The sequence below is a fragment of the Coregonus clupeaformis genome, chromosome 17 (genome assembly GCF_020615455.1).
Source record: "Coregonus clupeaformis isolate EN_2021a chromosome 17, ASM2061545v1, whole genome shotgun sequence".
In the NCBI taxonomy this organism is placed as follows: Eukaryota; Metazoa; Chordata; class Actinopteri; order Salmoniformes; family Salmonidae; genus Coregonus; species Coregonus clupeaformis.
Genome location: NC_059208.1, coordinates 25,340,474 through 25,363,768, shown reverse-complemented (window position 1 = coordinate 25,363,768; position 23,295 = coordinate 25,340,474). Strand labels below are relative to the sequence as shown.

Sequence of the window (23,295 nt, the reverse complement as noted above, 5' to 3'; positions counted from 1 at the left end):
ATCTCTCATTGAACCAGGCAAATGTGTCCATTTGAATTCTAGAATTATATATGTATTCCATTTGAATTCTATATGTATCCTATTTAATATGAAGATAGGCCATGTTTACTTATTGTAGTTTATTCCCCAAAGGTGTGATTTCACAGGGTGCCCCAAGCAGCAACAGGTATGATATGAATTGAAGAGCGTGATACACCTGGTGGCAACAGGTGTGGTCCCCACTTGTGATTAAGGTCAACTCAATTGTTCAACTGTGCTCAAAATGGTCCAGGGTCAGAATTAGAGACACGCTCATTTGATTGGAGGGTCTTGACCATGCAATATGGTAATTAGCAATACGTCACTTCCTCACTTCCTGTGCGCCATGTTTCCTATCAATAGTTGGATGATGCTCTTCAACAGAACAAACAAAAGAAATGGTTGATTAAAAATAGAGGAAATTCTGCCATTATTGGTATTGTAGGCGAAGGAAACTATTTGATAAGTGCATGCCGAGTAATTGATGGTATATTTTTCATAGCCGTGTAGTGCGCGCGCCTAAGCTCTTCTCCACTCGGATTGGTGAAAACAGACTCACTGGCACGCACTCGGTCGAGCGCTTTCTCTTCGACTGCCAGGTCGTGAAAGGTAGACTTTCCCAAATGTATCTTCAGTAGATATCTGCATGATAACCATTGTGTCCAAAACGTTGTTGCAGTTCACCAAAGATTTAAATCCTGCCGCCAAATGTGTATGAGCGGTGAAGTTACCTCAGTAACCTGTCTGTGTGTGCATGCACATTAGGCAATGCACTGATAGCATCAGTCATCCAGCTAGCTAACAACTGTTTAGCTGGCTCGTGCAGATGCAGTATTATTATGCATCCTTACTATTTATCAACGGTTTAGTATTTCTCTGCTCATTCTTCGTAGTTATTTGCTAGCCAGTAACAATCAACTGACAGGGTGCCATTCTTAGAATTATGTAACTTGTCATAGCTGCAATTTTTTCGCAGCAGACGATGTGGCCAAATTATAAGTTGTATTTTGTCTGGCATTGCGCTCATGTAGCCAGTAACGATATCGAGGAACGTACTATTTCCGCCAACAATGACTAATGACAGAAATGTTTTATCATTTTATATATAACTATTTCAGGGATTCAGAGGCAACCGCTTGCTTGGCCTACTAGTCAGAGGCAGCACCCCCACTCGCCTTCAACATCACTAAATGCTACTTTGTATCACTGACACTGAAGTGCAGTTATTGTTTGCAATAAAAAAATTATGATTTATGATTAAAATTATGATTTAAAATGTCTTGTTTTTGTTTCTGGTCAAACTAGGCCTACCTCTGGCATGTGAATGAACCTTTTATTTACTGCTGTGTTTTAATTTTTTATTCATGCAGGGAAAATATGTACCAACTACCTGTGGAGAAATTGGACAAAATCAGACAATCAAGAAAGAGAGTCAAAGATATTCTATGTGACATTGGACTTGACAACTGCAAAAAGTTGTTGGAAGTAAGTTCTGTTCGTACACTACAAATGTTCAAGCGCAGATATTAGTGGGACTTCTTTCGGTACTACGCAGGTTGCTTTCACTGTGGCTGCTCTTTACAGAATATTGATAGATTCATTTTGCATTAACCCTCTCTTGGTCTGTTTTTTTGTTTTCTAGGATCTTAAATGCTTTGATGCAGGAGACGACTGTTTTGAGAACACAGACTGGGAGGATTTAACGGACGGTTACCATGGCAAAAGAAGAAAAAGGGTACGCTCATCATTGTGGAGGACAAGTCATTTATTATTCTGTCATTATAGCTGTTGCAATACTGTAATATGACTTAACTTTATATTTTAAATGTAACCTTAATATTTAAATCACATGCTCTCTTCATATTTTTTAAAAAATCACACAGTGGCCATATCGCACGGAGATGCTGTGCTGTGCCCTGTGCTGGTTCTCCACCCGGTCATGGTATACCTTCAGAGGACACATCCAGCGCTGTCATGAGGAGGAGGAGGACATCAGCGCCCTGTCCTCGTGCCCCAACTGCTCCTTCATCAGCCACCCTGACGTCACCAATCAACACATCAAGCTGTTCCACGGGGGCTCAGCCAAAACCACAAGTGCCTCTTGTACTCTAACCTCCACCACGTCCCATACTACCATCCATTCGGTCTCCACCACTGACATAGGAGACAAGTACTCGTGTCGAGGCTGTGGGTTCCACGACTCGCTGTTCTATGTCATGAGGAAACACGTCCTGGTGAACCACTACGGATCGTTGTTGAACCGTTACTATGGTCACCGGAACGAGGCGGAACAGACAGCGGGCGGGGTCAAATTGTCCAAGTTCTTCTGCAGGATGTGTAACATGCCGGCGGAGACGTCAGAGCACCTGCTCTACCACATTCTGAGCTCAGACAAACACAAGGAACTGCACGCGCACATCAGGCCCTTCATCGTCGAACACGTCAACACAAACCTCAAAACTAGCATTAGGAACGGCCCGCATCAGAAGCTTCCGAACCTGGCTCCCAGGGCTGTCCAAAAGGTAGTCTCTCTGGTCTCCAAGAACAGTAACCAACAACAACCCAACGGAAGGCCCATAACGAAAGCCCTCTCCACCGGTACTATGCTTCTGGCCACTCCAAGTAACACAACGGCCCTTGTGTGTGGTCCAGACCCAAGACACATGTTCCTTCCCACACAGGGCCCGGGAGGAAAGGGCTTAATACTCACTCAGCAGGCTGTGACTTCTCTTCAGAACCGTGCTGCCTTGCCCACCTCCACACTCGTCAAAGCTGGTCCCATCAGAATGATGCTGCCCACAGGCCAGCAGAATGCCACCAAACCGTTACCAATAACAATTAGAGTGCCCCAACAACAACAACAGCCCCGACAGGTCCTACTTCCACCTGGTGTCCAAATCAATGTCCAAAACAAGATGGGTGCTGGTTCCCAGCCCCTTATGTTGACCCAGTCTGGTCCCAGAGGAGCTGTCATGTCCTCCCAGTCTGTCCGTCTGGTCCCTACTGGCAACAAGGTAAACGGCATGCCGACCTACACACTGGAAACTGTTCAGGTCGCCATGCCAGTCCAGTCTGCTGGTGTCACCCAAATTGTCAATAAAGGTGTACTTGTGACGCAGAACATGACCACTCTACAACAGCAGAACAAGCCGCCGACTATTATCGTCATGGGAAACGGTACGGTGTCCAATCAAACGCCTAGCACTGCCGTGATGAACCAGACACATGGTGACAACAGCACTGAGAAACCCAAAGAGTTGGCTGTCCAGACACAATTTCTGAAGAAGATGGAGAATAACACAGTCAAATGCACGAGATGTAAAACGTTATTGTCGGAGAAGGGTATTTTTCAGCATTTGTTGCATGGTCTGCAGTGTTTGCTCTGCCCACTGGTGTTCTATTCCATCCAGCAAGTCATGGAGCACATGGGCAAGGAACACAAGCTCTCAGACAAAGCCAACTGTGACATCCTCAAAGAGAAATATCGTCTGGGCATCAATCCCCAGGGGGGGCTTTTGTTTCCTTTTTTTGACATGAGCGCAACTGTCCCTAAAGACCTGCTGGCAGACAAGGAGCTGAACGTGGTTCTGGTCACATCAACTAAAGACCGGATCTATCTGAAGCTGAGACGAGAGTCCGTCAAGTCCGCATATCAAAACCTAGCAAAAGACGGTTGTCCCTTCTGTCCAGAGAAGCCTCAGAACGGGGAGGATTACGAGCTACATCTAAAGACAAAGCACCACATTGTACCCACTATACATGCCATACTGAAGGCCCCAGCCTTCAAGTGTGTATACTGCCTGGGGGTGTACACAGACAAGTCCACTTCCAAGACCATCTCCATACACGTCCAGCGCTGCAGGTGTGCCCCCAAGGCAGCCAAGGATGCAGAGAGATTGATCAACCCTGATCCAAATGCCCATGCAATCAACGGTGGCGTGCCGGCCGCTGCCCTGGACCAGAGCAGACAGAGTAAGTCTAGAGAAGCGACAGGGGGGGCCACCAAGCAGCAGGGGGGGCACAAATCCAAACCTGGTGCTTTTACATTCGACCCCACTGTGCCCCTGGTGCTAGACCCCACAGGAATGGAGATGCGCCCCTTCGAGGATAGAAAGGTGTTCCTCACCAAATACTTCCACCAGAGGCCCTACCTGTCCAGGAAAGAGATGGAGGCCCTGGCAGGCCGCTTGTGGTTCCAGAGGACTGATGTGGCGTCTCTGTTTGGAGCGAAGCGCAGCAGGTGTATGAAAGCGCTCCGACAGAAGAAGACTAAGGTTCTGATGGGGTTTAACTGGACTGAGCTGAACAAGCTGAAGCACGACCTTGTTGTTCCAGAGATTGAACCTGAAGAGAAAGCTGAACCAGTGAAAGCTGAACCAGTGAAAGCTGAACCAGTGAAAGTAAACGTCTAACTTACTGTATGCACAGTCAGTATGCAGACAGAATGCAAAAAAATTCAAAGTGAGTCAGTGTGCAAAAAAAAAAGATAGGAAATATATTGCCCAAATTGCAAGCTGTGTTTATCTAGAAGATATATTTTGGATGTATAGAAAGAAACGGTGTTAGCCCTTGGCATTATTTTCTTATTATAAAAAGGGAATTTGAAAGAAAAAATGTCATCTAGACAACATTTAAAGACAAGGGAAAGAGTCATGAGAATAGATGTCCCTTTGAGGTCATAAAAAAAAAAGTCTAACTGGTATTTGTCAATTAACACTTGAGTTTATACATTTACCTATTTTGACGACCACTACAGTGTGGACCAATTTTTTTGTACAATTGTAAAGAGTGTTTAGTAGAATTTAAATGTGTGTAGATATTTTATACGATCTGTTAATATACCCAAGAACTCGTGAACGCATACAATATTTATTTGGAACCTCGTCATTGATAACTATTTGTACAGTATAACTTCGCAGCTTGTAAACACATTATTTGGCTCAAAACTAAAGCAGTTTATTTGCATAATATGCTGTAGTATATAATAAAGTGACATTCAAGATGCGTAGGACAAGTGCCTCGGTTCTCCTATAGAACTTTTATTTTCATGCTCAAATGAACCATTGTTTCCATGGTGTGCTAAATTAAAGGATCTGTGTTTTTGTTCTTTTCTCTTTCATCTGTGTTTTGTATTGCCCATAAATTCCCATATTTGTTTGTTTCTTTATTGGGTTTGGCATGTGGATTAAAATGAAATACATATATTATGGCCTGGCTTGATATACACCCAACAAGGCTACAAGTAGAATATAACAATTGTATAGATATTTTTTTATAAAAATTATGGCAAATAGTAGGCAGATACACAGCCAATACAGTAGGTGGCGGCATGCACCTATACCGTTTGTTTGCCATAATAACTAAGAAGAAGTAGCTTTGCCATCGATTGCTTCTGCCTTAACCCATTCTTCAGACAGACATTACTAGTTGCGCAGGATGATGTTTACATACATGCTGGCTAAATAGCTGGTGTGCGAGCGAAAAATTCACTCGCTTTTTAAAGGTTTGAGAAACATATTGATTATGTTTGGAATTAATACATACTCAAGATTAAAACAATGTCTAGTTCTTCAGCATTACGCGAGCAGTGGTATGGCTATGAAGAAACGGACCAGCGGCAGCGTCGAACTTGATCTTCAACATAGATTCCATCATTTGAACTGCGAACACAGTTCCATCTCATCAGTTTGTCATGACAGAAGAGATTTTCACACTTCTTCCAATTGTGCTGGTAAAAACCTGATGAGGAAGTTTGTCAACAAAACAAAGTAAGAGAACGTTATGATTTGACGTTTTGGTAGCAAGCCCCGAGTTGTCTGATTTGATTAATCTTGTCTTGCTAGCCTAGCTATCAAGTTTCAAGTAATCGGCCTAGTAGTACTCTTGCTAGCCTGTGTTTAGTCTGTTTGAGCCAACATGACAGTAATGGAGTTGGCATGAGCACAAACGGATCAGCTACCAGGCTCCTTCTGCTATGACTTGTGTAAACTTTTTCTTCATTGCATGTCTTCAACAGGAAGAAGCTCTGGTATGAAACACCGCCCAAGGTTGGTACACTGTCTCATGTCATGATTTAGATTGTAATTATACTTATTCTTAGCCTGGTCCCTGATCTGTTTGTACAATGCCTGCTCCATTGTTGTCATTGGCATAACAAGTCCATAAGGAGTTGTCAAGACAGTAGAAACAGACTGGTACTCAGGCTTGCTGTATCTCGTTTCACACTTTAACCTTTGTGTAATTCTGACAGGCGCCACCGTCCAGTCAGCTCAGTGCTCTGAAGCCACCTAAGAAACTAAACCAAGAGGACAACATGCGCACCAGAGTCCTCAACTCCATCCTGTACAAGGCCATCACTGATCTACTGAGCTCCCCTGAAGTCAACTCTGAGGTCTACAACTACAGTGTGGACATCTCAAGGGTAGGAATAACCTAGCCTGAGTGCCAGTGTGTTTGTGCCATCATGCCAACTCCCTGTCACTCACTGTCATGTTTGGCTTGACAACGACAGCATTGAAGTAAGCAAGAGGACTTGCAGATCTGGGACCAGGCTAGGAAGTACTTCAGCTTGGACTGAATTATTCAATGACATTTTATTAATGCAAGGTAGCTTCATAGGATTGGTGTTAGTATTGTGGACAGTTCCATTCATATGGCAACTTGTCTGTGTCACACCAGGTCTCACTGCCTGCAGACTTCTCTAGTTGCCGGGTCTATTGGAAAACCAGTGGTGTGTCAGAGAGGGATGACCAGATTCAGCAAGCACTGGACAAGAGCAGCCCTCGTATAAGGTAAGCACTATGTCATAAAATAGCAGTACTCTTCTCTTTCTGTGAGGATTGTTTCAAGCCTGGTTCCAGATCTATGTGTTCTTGCCAACTGCATTGCGGTCCTTGTCAAGACAAACTTAACATGACAAGGAGTTGGCAGGATAGCACACAGAGACTGACACTCAGGCTAGGTTGTTTCAGGATAATGTTAGAGAGAACCCCTGTGCTTCTCTGTTGTTAACAGGTACCTCATTATGGCTCATCAAACCCTTGGTGGCGTCCCTCCTTTGGTTTTCATAAAGGATAAACCGTATGCAGCCATGTCTGAGGTACTTGGTATTTCATATTCATTAGAACACAAACAATATTCAAAATGTATGAAAAATACTTTGTGCTGATGGACTTTGTGCTTGTCCACTGTGCTGTTAGGTTGAAAACCTACTCAAGATGGCTGACTTTGGTGCTGAAGATCAGGACGGGAAAGACGGACTGGGGTGAGACAGTCTTTGATGACTGGAGCTCAAATAGTAAATACAGTCAAGTGACTGACTTTTTAAAAGTATACTTAATACATCTAATTTCTCACAGAGAACGACTGCATGTAGTGGAATCAGGACAGCCCACCACGTCTAAAAAACCTGTGCTGTTCGGGGTGGACCACGAAGCTCTCAACAAGCAGATCCTGGACTACAAACTGAGGGTTAAAGAGACTACCTCAGACACCCTGGCACCAGAGCTCACACTGCAGCAGCTGGAGGTGCTGGCCGAGTACAGGAAGCAGAAGATAATGGAGAAGAAGAAGAAGAAGTCCAAGCAGCCCATTGATGATGACATCACTCCTAAGGAGTACCTTCTGTCCAGACACAGCCAGGGTCAGGAGGGGGAGGACGGCCGGGCGTTCAGCCAGGAAGACGACCAGGTCAGAGAACTCATGGCTGAGGAGAGCAGGAAGTCCTAGATCCTTAGTTGAAAAGGTGAAAGGACAGTGACGAAATGTCACAACTTTTAATCTCGGGTATCATCTCCATCGACGACTTTCCCATTCGGAAGTCCGACTTGGGAGAGTCGTTCAAGTGGTTGTTTCCCGTCGGAACCTTGTATTTCCCACTTCCGAGGAGCATTTGAAGGCAGCATGAATGAGCAGTGTACTGGAGATCCACTCTTCATACATGTGTATTAGTGTGTTTGGGTTGTTTTACACCAGATATCAGACATGGGTGAATTGTTCATGTCAATAAACACTTTCAAGGTATTGAGTTTGTCATGATACGTTTAATTGTTCATTGACTTACCATCCAATATGTGTAGAAATGTTAGTCAACAGGATGGGGGATGGGGGATGGGGGATGGGGGGGTGTATAGAACAACATGATCAACAATCTAGACCTTTAAAGTATCTAGTCCTGTAAATGATCAGTTGTAAACATTCAAGAAAGGCACATCATACCAAAACTGCAACTATGTTAGCTAAGTAAGGCAGAGATTCAATCTAAAACTGCGTTATAGTGCGCTTGACATTTTTAAAGCTAATTTCCAATTGAGACAACATCTGCAGCATTTACCGTGAACGCGGTAACATAGCCTTTAAAAGGCTCATTGTCGACAACGTTACACAGATTGAATCCCGGCCTAAGTATTTGAATTATCCACGTTTACATTTTATTCCCTTAAAGTAATTTTACACTTGTATAAAAAGTACATTCCAAAATCTTGTTTTCTAAGAAAAGCCTTTGATATATTAAGTTGAATTGACATAAAGAAATGCTAATCACAGAGAAAAGGCCTAAGCGATGAAATGATACACTTCAAGTCACTATGTTACTCCAATCAAATCCATTGGAGATTGGTTGTGGGTTTCATAGAGCAAGCCAGGGTGGAGTTCAATAGGGCACACTGTAGCAAAATGTTTAGCAACGGAACAATTCAAATCTGTGTTCTAATTGGACAAGTTCAGGTAGTACCTCCCTGTTTCAAATTGTCTTCCACCTTCTGAATGACCCAGGATGAAACTGTTGACTGCTCCTCCATCCCTGCACCAATGCCCTGTCCTGCTCAGATAGATTCCACAGTATGCTCCTCGGTCTGCACAGCCTCTTGGACATAGACGATGAACTGGGAGGCATCCTCTCCCTGAGTGTACACAGTCACCGTCTCCATGCCCTCCACATCGTCAGACGACACCACCAGATGGTGCTCCTCACCCAGACCCATGGAGGCTGCCTGCTGGAATGGGTCCTGGATCATCACAGTGTGGGTCCCCTGCTGCTCCTCCTCACCCACCTGGAAGATGGTGGAAACAGGAATGGAACGTGTTGGGAGTGAGATGTCCCAAATGGAAAGGCACAAGCACCATATTCTCTTTATAGTGCACTCCGTTTGACCAGAAGGCCTTGGTTAAAAGTAGTACACTATAAATGGAATAAGGTTCCAATTGGGACACAACCCTTACCTGCTCCACCACGGTCACTCTGCCAGGGGCCATGGTCACCATGGAGGCCACTGTGGCATCATTAGACTCTGCCCCCAGCTCAATGATCTGCTGGAGGATGTTAACCGCTGTGGGATCCAGCCCTTCTGTGGTGGTCGACGCCACCCCTAAGCAGAGCGAGAGGAATGCATTCAAATACTTGAAACACAGTGAGCAAACCAAGGATATATAAACTCCTTGTCACGCTTGTCGTATGTGGCTTGACAAGGAGCAATGGCGTTGGCAAGAGCACAAACAGATCTGGGACCAGGCTAACTAAGTGCTGACTACTTGTCCTAACCGTTCTCTGTGAACCGGAGGTCCTGGAGGGCCGACACGGCAGCTTCGGTCCCCTGAGTGTCCTCTGTCTCAGTGATGTGGAGGTACTGGGTAAGAGGCTGCTCCATCGACTGCTCCACCACCTCAGAACACACACACACTTAACACGGTGTCTAAACATAGGAAAAACATCTTAATATTGACCATATATAGGAGTGTTTGAAACCTTACCTCCCATTGGTTGAGACCAAGCACGTCACTCTGAATCACTTTGAGGCCATGCTTGTTCTTCAGGTGTCTGTTCATCTCCCACTTGGTGCCGTACACATAGTCACACACGGGACACTTCACTCCACCTAGAGATACAGGACATAGTCACACGGGACACTTCACTCCACCTAGAGATACAGGACATAGTCACACACGGGACACTTCACTCCACCTAGAGACACAGGACATAGTCACACACGGGACACTTCACTCCACCTAGAGATACAGGACATAGTCACACACGGGACACTTCACTCCACCTAGAGATACAGGACATAGTCACACGGGACACTTCACTCCACCTAGAGATACAGGACATAGTCACGCACGGGACACTTCACTCCACCTAGAGATATAGGACATAGTCACGCACGGGACACTTCACTCCACATAGAGATACAGGACATAGTCACGCACGGGACACTTCACTCCACCTAGAGATACAGGACATAGTCACGCACGGGACACTTCACTCCACCTAGAGACACAGGACATAGTCACACACGGGACACTTCACTCCACCTAGAGATACAGGACATAGTCACACACGGGACACTTCACTCCACCTAGAGATACAGGACATAGTCACACGGGACACTTCACTCCACCTAGAGATACAGGACATAGTCACGCACGGGACACTTCACTCCACCTAGAGATATAGGACATAGTCACGCACGGGACACTTCACTCCACATAGAGATACAGGACATAGTCACGCACGGGACACTTCACTCCACCTAGAGATACAGGACATAGTCACGCACGGGACACTTCACTCCACCTAGAGATACAGGACATAGTCACACACGGGACACTTCACTCCACCTAGAGATACAGGACATAGTCACACACGGGACACTTCACTCCACCTAGAGATACAGGACACTTCACTCCACCTAGAGATACAGGACATAGTCACACACGGGACACTTCACTCCACCTAGAGATACAGGACATAGTCACACACGGGACACTTCACTCCACCTAGAGATACAGGACACTTCACTCCACCTAGAGATACAGGACATAGTCACACACGGGACACTTCACTCCACCTAGAGATACATGACATAGTCACACACGGGACACTTCACTCCACCTAGAGATACAGGACACTTCACTCCACCTAGAGATACAGGACATAGTCACACACGGGACACTTCACTCCACCTAGAGATACAGGACACTTCACTCCACCTAGAGATACAGGACATAGTCACACACGGGACACTTCACTCCACCTAGAGATACATGACATAGTCACACACGGGACACTTCACTCCACCTAGAGATACAGGACACTTCACTCCACCTAGAGATACAGGACATAGTCACACACGGGACACTTCACTCCACCTAGAGATACAGGACATAGTCACGCACGGGACACTTCACTCCACCTAGAGATACAGGACATAGTCACGCACGGGACACTTCACTCCACCTAGAGATACAGGACATAGTCACGCACGGGACACTTCACTCCACCTAGAGATACAGGACATAGTCACGCACGGGACACTTCACTCCACCTAGAGATACAGGACATAGTCACGCACGGGACACTTCACTCCACCTAGAGATACAGGACATAGTCACGCACGGGACACTTCACTCCACATAGAGATACAGGACATAGTCACGCACGGGACACTTCACTCCACCTAGAGATACAGGACATAGTCACGCACGGGACACTTCACTCCACCTAGAGATACAGGACATAGTCACGCACGGGACACTTCACTCCACCTAGAGATACAGGACATAGTCATGCACGGGACACTTCACTCAACTTAGAGATACAGGACATAGTCACGCACGGGACACTTCACTCCACCTAGAGATACAGGACATAGTCACGCACGGGACACTTCACTCCACCTAGAGATACAGGACATAGTCACGCACGGGACACTTCACTCCACCTAGAGATACAGGACACTTCACTCCACCTAGAGATACAGGACATAGTCACACACGGGACACTTCACTCCACCTAGAGATACAGGACATAGTCACACGGGACACTTCACTCCACCTAGAGATACAGGACATAGTTACACACGGGACACTTTACTCCACCTAGAGATACAGGACATAGTCACACGGGACACTTCACTCCACCTAGAGATACAGGACATAGTCACACACGGGACACTTCACTCCACCTAGAGATACAGGACATAGTCACGCACGGGACACTTCACTCCACCTAGAGATACAGGACATAGTCACGCACGGGACACTTCACTCCACCTAGAGATACAGGACATAGTCACGCACGGGACACTTCACTCCACCTAGAGATACAGGACATAGTCACGCACGGGACACTTCACTCCACCTAGAGATACAGGACATAGTCACGCACGGGACACTTCACTCCACCTAGAGATACAGGACATAGTCATGCACGGGACACTTCACTCCACTTAGAGATACAGGACATAGTCACGCACGGGACACTTCACTCCACCTAGAGATACAGGACATAGTCACGCACGGGACACTTCACTCCACCTAGAGATACAGGACATAGTCACGCACGGGACACTTCACTCCACCTAGAGATACAGGACACTTCACTCCACCTAGAGATACAGGACATAGTCACACACGGGACACTTCACTCCACCTAGAGATACAGGACATAGTCACACGGGACACTTCACTCCACCTAGAGATACAGGACATAGTCACACACGGGACACTTTACTCCACCTAGAGATACAGGACATAGTCACACGGGACACTTCACTCCACCTAGAGATACAGGACATAGTCACACACGGGACACTTCACTCCACCTAGAGATACAGGACATAGTCACGCACGGGACACTTCACTCCACCTAGAGATACAGGACATAGTCACACACGGGACACTTCACTCCACCTAGAGATACAGGACATAGTCACGCACGGGACACTTCACTCCACCTAGAGATACAGGACATAGTCACACACGGGACACTTCACTCCACCTAGAGATACAGGACAGTCACACACGGGACACTTCACTCCACCTAGAGATACAGGACATAGTCACACACGGGACACTTCACTCCACCTAGAGATACAGGACATAGTCACACACGGGACACTTCACTCCACCTAGAGATACAGGACATAGTCACACACGGGACACTTCACTCCACCTAGAGATACAGGACACTTCACTCCACCTAGAGATACAGGACCTAGTCACACACGGGACACTTCACTCCACCTAGAGATACAGGACATAGTCACACACGGGACACTTCACTCCACCTAGAGATACAGGACATAGTCACACACAGGACACTTCACTCCACCTAGAGATACAGGACACTTCACTCCACCTAGAGATACAGGACATAGTCACACAGGACACTTCACTCCACCTAGAGATACAGGACATAGTCACACATGGGACACTTCACTCCACCTAGAGATACAGGACATAGTCACACACAGGACACTTCACTCCACCTAGAGATACAGGACACTTCACTCCACCTAGAGATACAGGACCTAGTCACAGACGGGACACTTCACTCCACCTAGAGATATAGGACATAGTCACGCACGGGACACTTCACTCCACATAGAGATACAGGACATAGTCACGCACGGGACACTTCACTCCACCTAGAGATACAGGACATAGTCACGCACGGGACACTTCACTCCACCTAGAGATACAGGACATAGTCACGCACGGGACACTTCACTCCACCTAGAGATACAGGACACTTCACTCCACCTAGAGATACAGGACATAGTCACACACGGGACACTTCACTCCACCTAGAGATACAGGACATAGTCACACGGGACACTTCACTCCACCTAGAGATACAGGACATAGTCACACACGGGACACTTTACTCCACCTAGAGATACAGGACATAGTCACACGGGACACTTCACTCCACCTAGAGATACAGGACATAGTCACACACGGGACACTTCACTCCACCTAGAGATACAGGACATAGTCACGCACGGGACACTTCACTCCACCTAGAGATACAGGACATAGTCACACACGGGACACTTCACTCCACCTAGAGATACAGGACATAGTCACACACGGGACACTTCACTCCACCTAGAGATACAGGACATAGTCACACACGGGACACTTCACTCCACCTAGAGATACAGGACATAGTCACACACGGGACACTTCACTCCACCTAGAGATACAGGACATAGTCACGCACGGGACACTTCACTCCACCTAGAGATACAGGACATAGTCACGCACGGGACACTTCACTCCACCTAGAGATACAGGACATAGTCACACGGGACACTTCACTCCACCTAGAGATACAGGACATAGTCACACACGGGACACTTCACTCCACCTAGAGATACAGGACATAGTCACGCACGGGACACTTCACTCCACCTAGAGATACAGGACATAGTCACACACGGGACACTTCACTCCACCTAGAGATACAGGACATAGTCACACACGGGACACTTCACTCCACCTAGAGATACAGGACATAGTCACACACGGGACACTTCACTCCACCTAGAGATACAGGACATAGTCACGCACGGGACACTTCACTCCACCTAGAGATACAGGACATAGTCACGCACGGGACACTTCACTCCACATAGAGATACAGGACATAGTCACGCACGGGACACTTCACTCCACCTAGAGATACAGGACATAGTCACACAGGACACTTCACTCCACCTAGAGATACAGGACATAGTCACGCACGGGACACTTCACTCCACCTAGAGATACAGGACATAGTCACGCACGGGACACTTCACTCCACCTAGAGATACAGGACATAGTCACGCACGGGACACTTCACTCCACCTAGAGATACAGGACATAGTCACGCACGGGACACTTCACTCCACCTAGAGATACAGGACATAGTCACGCACGGGACACTTCACTCCACCTAGAGATACAGGACATAGTCATGCACGGGACACTTCACTCCACTTAGAGATACAGGACATAGTCACGCACGGGACACTTCACTCCACCTAGAGATACAGGACATAGTCACGCACGGGACACTTCACTCCACCTAGAGATACAGGACATAGTCACGCACGGGACACTTCACTCCACCTAGAGATACAGGACACTTCACTCCACCTAGAGATACAGGACATAGTCACACACGGGACACTTCACTCCACCTAGAGATACAGGACATAGTCACACGGGACACTTCACTCCACCTAGAGATACAGGACATAGTCACACACGGGACACTTTACTCCACCTAGAGATACAGGACATAGTCACACGGGACACTTCACTCCACCTAGAGATACAGGACATAGTCACACACGGGACACTTCACTCCACCTAGAGATACAGGACATAGTCACGCACGGGACACTTCACTCCACCTAGAGATACAGGACATAGTCACACACGGGACACTTCACTCCACCTAGAGATACAGGACATAGTCACACACGGGACACTTCACTCCACCTAGAGATACAGGACATAGTCACACACGGGACACTTCACTCCACCTAGAGATACAGGACATAGTCACACACGGGACACTTCACTCCACCTAGAGATACAGGACATAGTCACACACGGGACACTTCACTCCACCTAGAGATACAGGACATAGTCACACACGGGACACTTCACTCCACCTAGAGATACAGGACATAGTCACACACGGGACACTTCACTCCACCTAGAGATACAGGACATAGTCACACACGGGACACTTCACTCCACCTAGAGATACAGGACACTTCACTCCACCTAGAGATACAGGACCTAGTCACACACGGGACACTTCACTCCACCTAGAGATACAGGACATAGTCACACACGGGACACTTCACTCCACCTAGAGATACAGGACATAGTCACACACAGGACACTTCACTCCACCTAGAGATACAGGACACTTCACTCCACCTAGAGATACAGGACATAGTCACACAGGACACTTCACTCCACCTAGAGATACAGGACATAGTCACACATGGGACACTTCACTCCACCTAGAGATACAGGACATAGTCACACACAGGACACTTCACTCCACCTAGAGATACAGGACACTTCACTCCACCTAGAGATACAGGACCTAGTCACACACGGGACACTTCACTCCACCTAGAGATATAGGACATAGTCACGCACGGGACACTTCACTCCACATAGAGATACAGGACATAGTCACGCACGGGACACTTCACTCCACCTAGAGATACAGGACATAGTCACGCATGGGACACTTCACTCCACCTAGAGATACAGGACATAGTCACACACGGGACACTTCACTCCACCTAGAGATACAGGACATAGTCACGCACGGGACACTTCACTCCACCTAGAGATACAGGACATAGTCACGCACGGGACACTTCACTCCACCTAGAGATACAGGACACTTCACTCCACCTAGAGATACAGGACATAGTCACACAGGACACTTCACTCCACCTAGAGATACAGGACATAGTCACACATGGGACACTTCACTCCACCTAGAGATACAGGACATAGTCACACACAGGACACTTCACTCCACCTAGAGATACAGGACACTTCACTCCACCTAGAGATACAGGACCTAGTCACAGACGGGACACTTCACTCCACCTAGAGATATAGGACATAGTCACGCACGGGACACTTCACTCCACATAGAGATACAGGACATAGTCACGCACGGGACACTTCACTCCACCTAGAGATACAGGACATAGTCACGCACGGGACACTTCACTCCACCTAGAGATACAGGACATAGTCACGCACGGGACACTTCACTCCACCTAGAGATACAGGACACTTCACTCCACCTAGAGATACAGGACATAGTCACACACGGGACACTTCACTCCACCTAGAGATACAGGACATAGTCACACGGGACACTTCACTCCACCTAGAGATACAGAACATAGTCACACACGGGACACTTTACTCCACCTAGAGATACAGGACATAGTCACACGGGACACTTCACTCCACCTAGAGATACAGGACATAGTCACACACGGGACACTTCACTCCACCTAGAGATACAGGACATAGTCACGCACGGGACACTTCACTCCACCTAGAGATACAGGACATAGTCACACACGGGACACTTCACTCCACCTAGAGATACAGGACATAGTCACACACGGGACACTTCACTCCACCTAGAGATACAGGACATAGTCACACACGGGACACTTCACTCCACCTAGAGATACAGGACATAGTCACGCACGGGACACTTCACTCCACCTAGAGATACAGGACATAGTCACGCACGGGACACTTCACTCCACCTAGAGATACAGGACATAGTCACACGGGACACTTCACTCCACCTAGAGATACAGGACATAGTCACGCACGGGACACTTCACTCCACCTAGAGATACAGGACATAGTCACGCACGGGACACTTCACTCCACCTAGAGATACAGGACATAGTCACACGGGACACTTCACTCCACCTAGAGATACAGGACATAGTCACACACGGGACACTTCACTCCACCTAGAGATACAGGACATAGTCACGCACGGGACACTTCACTCCACCTAGAGATACAGGACATAGTCACACACGGGACACTTCACTCCACCTAGAGATACAGGACATAGTCACACACGGGACACTTCACTCCACCTAGAGATACAGGACATAGTCACACACGGGACACTTCACTCCACCTAGAGATACAGGACATAGTCACGCACGGGACACTTCACTCCACCTAGAGATACAGGACATAGTCACGCACGGGACACTTCACTCCACATAGAGATACAGGACATAGTCACGCACGGGACACTTCACTCCCACCTAGAGATACAGGACATAGTCACACGGGACACTTCACTCCACCTAGAGATACAGGACATAGTCACGCACGGGACACTTCACTCCACCTAGAGATACAGGACATAGTCACGCACGGGACACTTCACTCCACCTAGAGATACAGGACATAGTCACGCACGGGACACTTCACTCCACCTAGAGATACAGGACATAGTCACGCACGGGACACTTCACTCCACCTAGAGATACAGGACATAGTCACGCACGGGACACTTCACTCCACCTAGAGATACAGGACATAGTCATGCACGGGACACTTCACTCCACTTAGAGATACAGGACATAGTCACGCACGGGACACTTCACTCCACCTAGAGATACAGGACATAGTCACGCACGGGACACTTCACTCCACCTAGAGATACAGGACATAGTCACGCACGGGACACTTCACTCCACCTAGAGATACAGGACATAGTCACGCACGGGACACTTCACTCCACCTAGAGATACAGGACATAGTCACGCACGGGACACTTCACTCCACCTAGAGATACAGGACATAGTCACGCACGGGACACTTCACTCCACCTAGAGATACAGGACATAGTCACGCACGGGACACTTCACTCCACCTAGAGATACAGGACATAGTCATGCACGGGACACTTCACTCCACTTAGAGATACAGGACATAGTCACGCACGGGACACTTCACTCCACCTAGAGATACAGGACATAGTCACGCACGGGACACTTCACTCCACCTAGAGATACAGGAAATAGTCACGCACGGGACACTTCACTCCACCTAGAGATACAGGACACTTCACTCCACCTAGAGATACAGGACATAGTCACACAGGACACTTCACTCCACCTAGAGATACAGGACATAGTCACACATGGGACACTTCACTCCACCTAGAGATACAGGACATAGTCACACACAGGACACTTCACTCCACCTAGAGATACAGGACACTTCACTCCACCTAGAGATACAGGACCTAGTCACACACGGGACACTTCACTCCACCTAGAGATATAGGACATAGTCACGCACGGGACACTTCACTCCACATAGAGATACAGGACATAGTCACGCACGGGACACTTCACTCCACCTAGAGATACAGGACATAGTCACGCACGGGACACTTCACTCCACCTAGAGATACAGGACATAGTCACACACGGGACACTTCACTCCACCTAGAGATACAGGACATAGTCACGCACGGGACACTTCACTCCACCTAGAGATACAGGACATAGTCACGCACGGGACACTTCACTCCACCTAGAGATACAGGACACTTCACTCCACCTAGAGATACAGGACATAGTCACACAGGACACTTCACTCCACCTAGAGATACAGGACATAGTCACACATGGGACACTTCACTCCACCTAGAGATACAGGACATAGTCACACACAGGACACTTCACTCCACCTAGAGATACAGGACACTTCACTCCACCTAGAGATACAGGACCTAGTCACAGACGGGACACTTCACTCCACCTAGAGATATAGGACATAGTCACGCACGGGACACTTCACTCCACATAGAGATACAGGACATAGTCACGCACGGGACACTTCACTCCACCTAGAGATACAGGACATAGTCACGCACGGGACACTTCACTCCACCTAGAGATACAGGACATAGTCACACACAGGACACTTCACTCCACCTAGAGATACAGGACACTTCACTCCACCTAGAGATACAGGACCTAGTCACAGACGGGACACTTCACTCCACCTAGAGATATAGGACATAGTCACGCACGGGACACTTCACTCCACATAGAGATACAGGACATAGTCACGCACGGGACACTTCACTCCACCTAGAGATACAGGACATAGTCACGCACGGGACACTTCACTCCACCTAGAGATACAGGACATAGTCACGCACGGGACACTTCACTCCACCTAGAGATACAGGACACTTCACTCCACCTAGAGATACAGGACATAGTCACACAGGACACTTCACTCCACCTAGAGATACAGGACATAGTCACACATGGGACACTTCACTCCACCTAGAGATACAGGACATAGTCACACACAGGACACTTCACTCCACCTAGAGATACAGGACACTTCACTCCACCTAGAGATACAGGACCTAGTCACACACGGGACACTTCACTCCACCTAGAGATATAGGACATAGTCACGCACGGGACACTTCACTCCACATAGAGATACAGGACATAGTCACGCACGGGACACTTCACTCCACCTAGAGATACAGGACATAGTCACGCACGGGACACTTCACTCCACCTAGAGATACAGGACATAGTCACACACGGGACACTTCACTCCACCTAGAGATACAGGACATAGTCACGCACGGGACACTTCACTCCACCTAGAGATACAGGACATAGTCACGCACGGGACACTTCACTCCACCTAGAGATACAGGACACTTCACTCCACCTAGAGATACAGGACATAGTCACACACGGGACACTTCACTCCACCTAGAGATACAGGACATAGTCACACGGGACACTTCACTCCACCTAGAGATACAGGACATAGTCACACACGGGACACTTTACTCCACCTAGAGATACAGGACATAGTCACACGGGACACTTCACTCCACCTAGAGATACAGGACATAGTCACACACGGGACACTTCACTCCACCTAGAGATACAGGACATAGTCACGCACGGGACACTTCACTCCACCTAGAGATACAGGACATAGTCACACACGGGACACTTCACTCCACCTAGAGATACAGGACATAGTCACACACGGGACACTTCACTCCACCTAGAGATACAGGACATAGTCACACACGGGACACTTCACTCCACCTAGAGATACAGGACATAGTCACGCACGGGACACTTCACTCCACCTAGAGATACAGGACATAGTCACGCACGGGACACTTCACTCCACCTAGAGATACAGGACATAGTCACACGGGACACTTCACTCCACCTAGAGATACAGGACATAGTCACGCACGGGACACTTCACTCCACCTAGAGATACAGGACATAGTCACGCACGGGACACTTCACTCCACCTAGAGATACAGGACCTAGTCACACACGGGACACTTCACTCCACCTAGAGATACAGGACATAGTCACACACGGGACACTTCACTCCACCTAGAGATACAGGACATAGTCACACACAGGACACTTCACTCCACCTAGAGATACAGGACACTTCACTCCACCTAGAGATACAGGACATAGTCACACAGGACACTTCACTCCACCTAGAGATACAGGATATAGTCACACATGGGACACTTCACTCCACCTAGAGATACAGGACATAGTCACACACAGGACACTTCACTCCACCTAGAGATACAGGACACTTCACTCCACCTAGAGATACAGGACCTAGTCACACACGGGACACTTCACTCCACCTAGAGATATAGGACATAGTCACGCACGGGACACTTCACTCCACATAGAGATACAGGACATAGTCACGCACGGGACACTTCACTCCACCTAGAGATACAGGACATAGTCACGCACGGGACACTTCACTCCACCTAGAGATACAGGACACTTCACTCCACCTAGAGATACAGGACATAGTCACACACGGGACACTTCACTCCACCTAGAGATACATGACATAGTCACACACGGGACACTTCACTCCACCTAGAGATACAGGACACTTCACTCCACCTAGAGATACAGGACATAGTCACGCACGGGACACTTCACTCCACCTAGAGATACAGGACATAGTCACACACGGGACACTTCACTCCACCTAGAGATACAGGACATAGTCACACACGGGACACTTCACTCCACCTAGAGATACAGGACATAGTCACACGAGACACTTCACTCCACCTATAGATACAGGACATAGTCACACACGGGACACTTCACTCCACCTAGAGATACAGGACATAGTCACACACGGGACACTTCACTCCACCTAGAGATACAGGACATAGTCACGCACGGGACACTTCACTCCACCTAGAGATACAGGACATAGTCACACACGGGACACTTCACTCCACCTAGAGATACAGGACATAGTCACACACGGGACACTTCACTCCACCTAGAGATACAGGACATAGTCACACACGGGACACTTCACTCCACCTAGAGATACAGGACATAGTCACGCACGGGACACTTCACTCCACCTAGAGATACAGGACATAGTCACGCACGGGACACTTCACTCCACATAGAGATACAGGACATAGTCACGCACGGGACACTTCACTCCACCTAGAGATACAGGACATAGTCACACGGGACACTTCACTCCACCTAGAGATACAGGACATAGTCACGCACGGGACACTTCACTCCACCTAGAGATACAGGACATAGTCACGCACGGGACACTTCACTCCACCTAGAGATACAGGACATAGTCACGCACGGGACACTTCACTCCACCTAGAGATACAGGACATAGTCACGCACGGGACACTTCACTCCACCTAGAGATACAGGACATAGTCACGCACGGGACACTTCACTCCACCTAGAGATACAGGACATAGTCACGCACGGGACACTTCACTCCACTTAGAGATACAGGACATAGTCACGCACGGGACACTTCACTCCACCTAGAGATACAGGACATAGTCACGCACGGGACACTTCACTCCACCTAGAGATACAGGACATAGTCACGCACGGGACACTTCACTCCACCTAGAGATACAGGACATAGTCACGCACGGGACACTTCACTCCACCTAGAGATACAGGACATAGTCACGCACGGGACACTTCACTCCACCTAGAGATACAGGACATAGTCACGCACGGGACACTTCACTCCACCTAGAGATACAGGACATAGTCACGCACGGGACACTTCACTCCACCTAGAGATACAGGACATAGTCATGCACGGGACACTTCACTCCACTTAGAGATACAGGACATAGTCACGCACGGGACACTTCACTCCACCTAGAGATACAGGACATAGTCACGCACGGGACACTTCACTCCACCTAGAGATACAGGACATAGTCACGCACGGGACACTTCACTCCACCTAGAGATACAGGACACTTCACTCCACCTAGAGATACAGGACATAGTCACACACGGGACACTTCACTCCACCTAGAGATACAGGACATAGTCACACGGGACACTTCACTCCACCTAGAGATACAGGACATAGTCACACACGGGACACTTTACTCCACCTAGAGATACAGGACATAGTCACACGGGACACTTCACTCCACCTAGAGATACAGGACATAGTCACACACGGGACACTTCACTCCACCTAGAGATACAGGACATAGTCACGCACGGGACACTTCACTCCACCTAGAGATACAGGACATAGTCACACACGGGACACTTCACTCCACCTAGAGATACAGGACATAGTCACACACGGGACACTTCACTCCACCTAGAGATACAGGACATAGTCACACACGGGACACTTCACTCCACCTAGAGATACAGGACATAGTCACACACGGGACACTTCACTCCACCTAGAGATACAGGACATAGTCACACACGGGAAACTTCACTCCACCTAGAGATACAGGACATAGTCACACACGGGACACTTCACTCCACCTAGAGATACAGGACATAGTCACACACGGGACACTTCACTCCACCTAGA

The 23,295-nt window shown here is 48.0% G+C and overlaps 3 protein-coding genes across 3 annotated transcripts in view; 2 read left to right on the top strand and 1 right to left on the bottom strand.

The window, feature by feature from the left end:
* The first annotated feature begins 367 nt into the window (after positions 1 to 367).
* LOC121586098 (activity-dependent neuroprotector homeobox protein 2-like) lies at positions 368 to 5,124 on the top strand. The gene is made up of 4 exons (XM_041902576.2): positions 368 to 627; positions 1,389 to 1,503; positions 1,661 to 1,753; positions 1,902 to 5,124. The coding sequence occupies exons 2-4, from the start codon at positions 1,396 to 1,398 to the stop codon at positions 4,428 to 4,430; spliced, it is 2,730 nt and encodes a 909-aa protein (XP_041758510.2). The 5' UTR covers positions 368 to 627; positions 1,389 to 1,395; the 3' UTR covers positions 4,431 to 5,124.
* Positions 5,125 to 5,431: 307 nt separating this feature from the next.
* On the top strand, positions 5,432 to 8,040 carry LOC121586097 (putative ribosome-binding factor A, mitochondrial). Its single transcript, XM_041902575.2, has 7 exons — positions 5,432 to 5,786; positions 6,035 to 6,065; positions 6,269 to 6,439; positions 6,697 to 6,809; positions 7,033 to 7,117; positions 7,218 to 7,282; positions 7,377 to 8,040. The coding sequence occupies exons 1-7, from the start codon at positions 5,542 to 5,544 to the stop codon at positions 7,744 to 7,746; spliced, it is 1,080 nt and encodes a 359-aa protein (XP_041758509.1). The 5' UTR covers positions 5,432 to 5,541; the 3' UTR covers positions 7,747 to 8,040.
* A 102-nt stretch (positions 8,041 to 8,142) lies between these two features.
* The window catches only part of LOC121586096 (zinc finger protein ZFAT), a 30,772-nt gene continuing 15,619 nt past the window's right edge, over positions 8,143 to 23,295 (bottom strand). Inside the window, exons 14-17 of the mRNA XM_041902573.2 lie at positions 9,766 to 9,890; positions 9,557 to 9,677; positions 9,238 to 9,383; positions 8,143 to 9,068 (exon numbers count right to left, since the gene is read on the bottom strand). Of these exons, the coding sequence (XP_041758507.1) occupies positions 8,841 to 9,068; positions 9,238 to 9,383; positions 9,557 to 9,677; positions 9,766 to 9,890 (620 nt within the window). The 3' untranslated portion in view covers positions 8,143 to 8,840. The remainder of the gene's footprint in view (positions 9,069 to 9,237; positions 9,384 to 9,556; positions 9,678 to 9,765; positions 9,891 to 23,295) is intronic.

Excerpts from the sequence above, each read along its gene's own strand:
- LOC121586098 (XM_041902576.2), top strand. The coding sequence starts at position 1,396 with ATGTACCAACTACCTGTGGAGAAATTGGACAAAATCAGACAATCAAGA. Across the intron at positions 1,504-1,660 it reads ACTGCAAAAAGTTGTTGGAA|GATCTTAAATGCTTTGATGC; the intron begins GTAAGTTCTGTT and ends TTTGTTTTCTAG. Across the intron at positions 1,754-1,901 it reads ATGGCAAAAGAAGAAAAAGG|TGGCCATATCGCACGGAGAT; the intron begins GTACGCTCATCA and ends AAAATCACACAG.
- LOC121586097 (XM_041902575.2), top strand. The coding sequence starts at position 5,542 with ATGTTTGGAATTAATACATACTCAAGATTAAAACAATGTCTAGTTCTT. Across the intron at positions 5,787-6,034 it reads AAGTTTGTCAACAAAACAAA|GAAGAAGCTCTGGTATGAAA; the intron begins GTAAGAGAACGT and ends TGTCTTCAACAG. Across the intron at positions 6,066-6,268 it reads GGTATGAAACACCGCCCAAG|GCGCCACCGTCCAGTCAGCT; the intron begins GTTGGTACACTG and ends TAATTCTGACAG.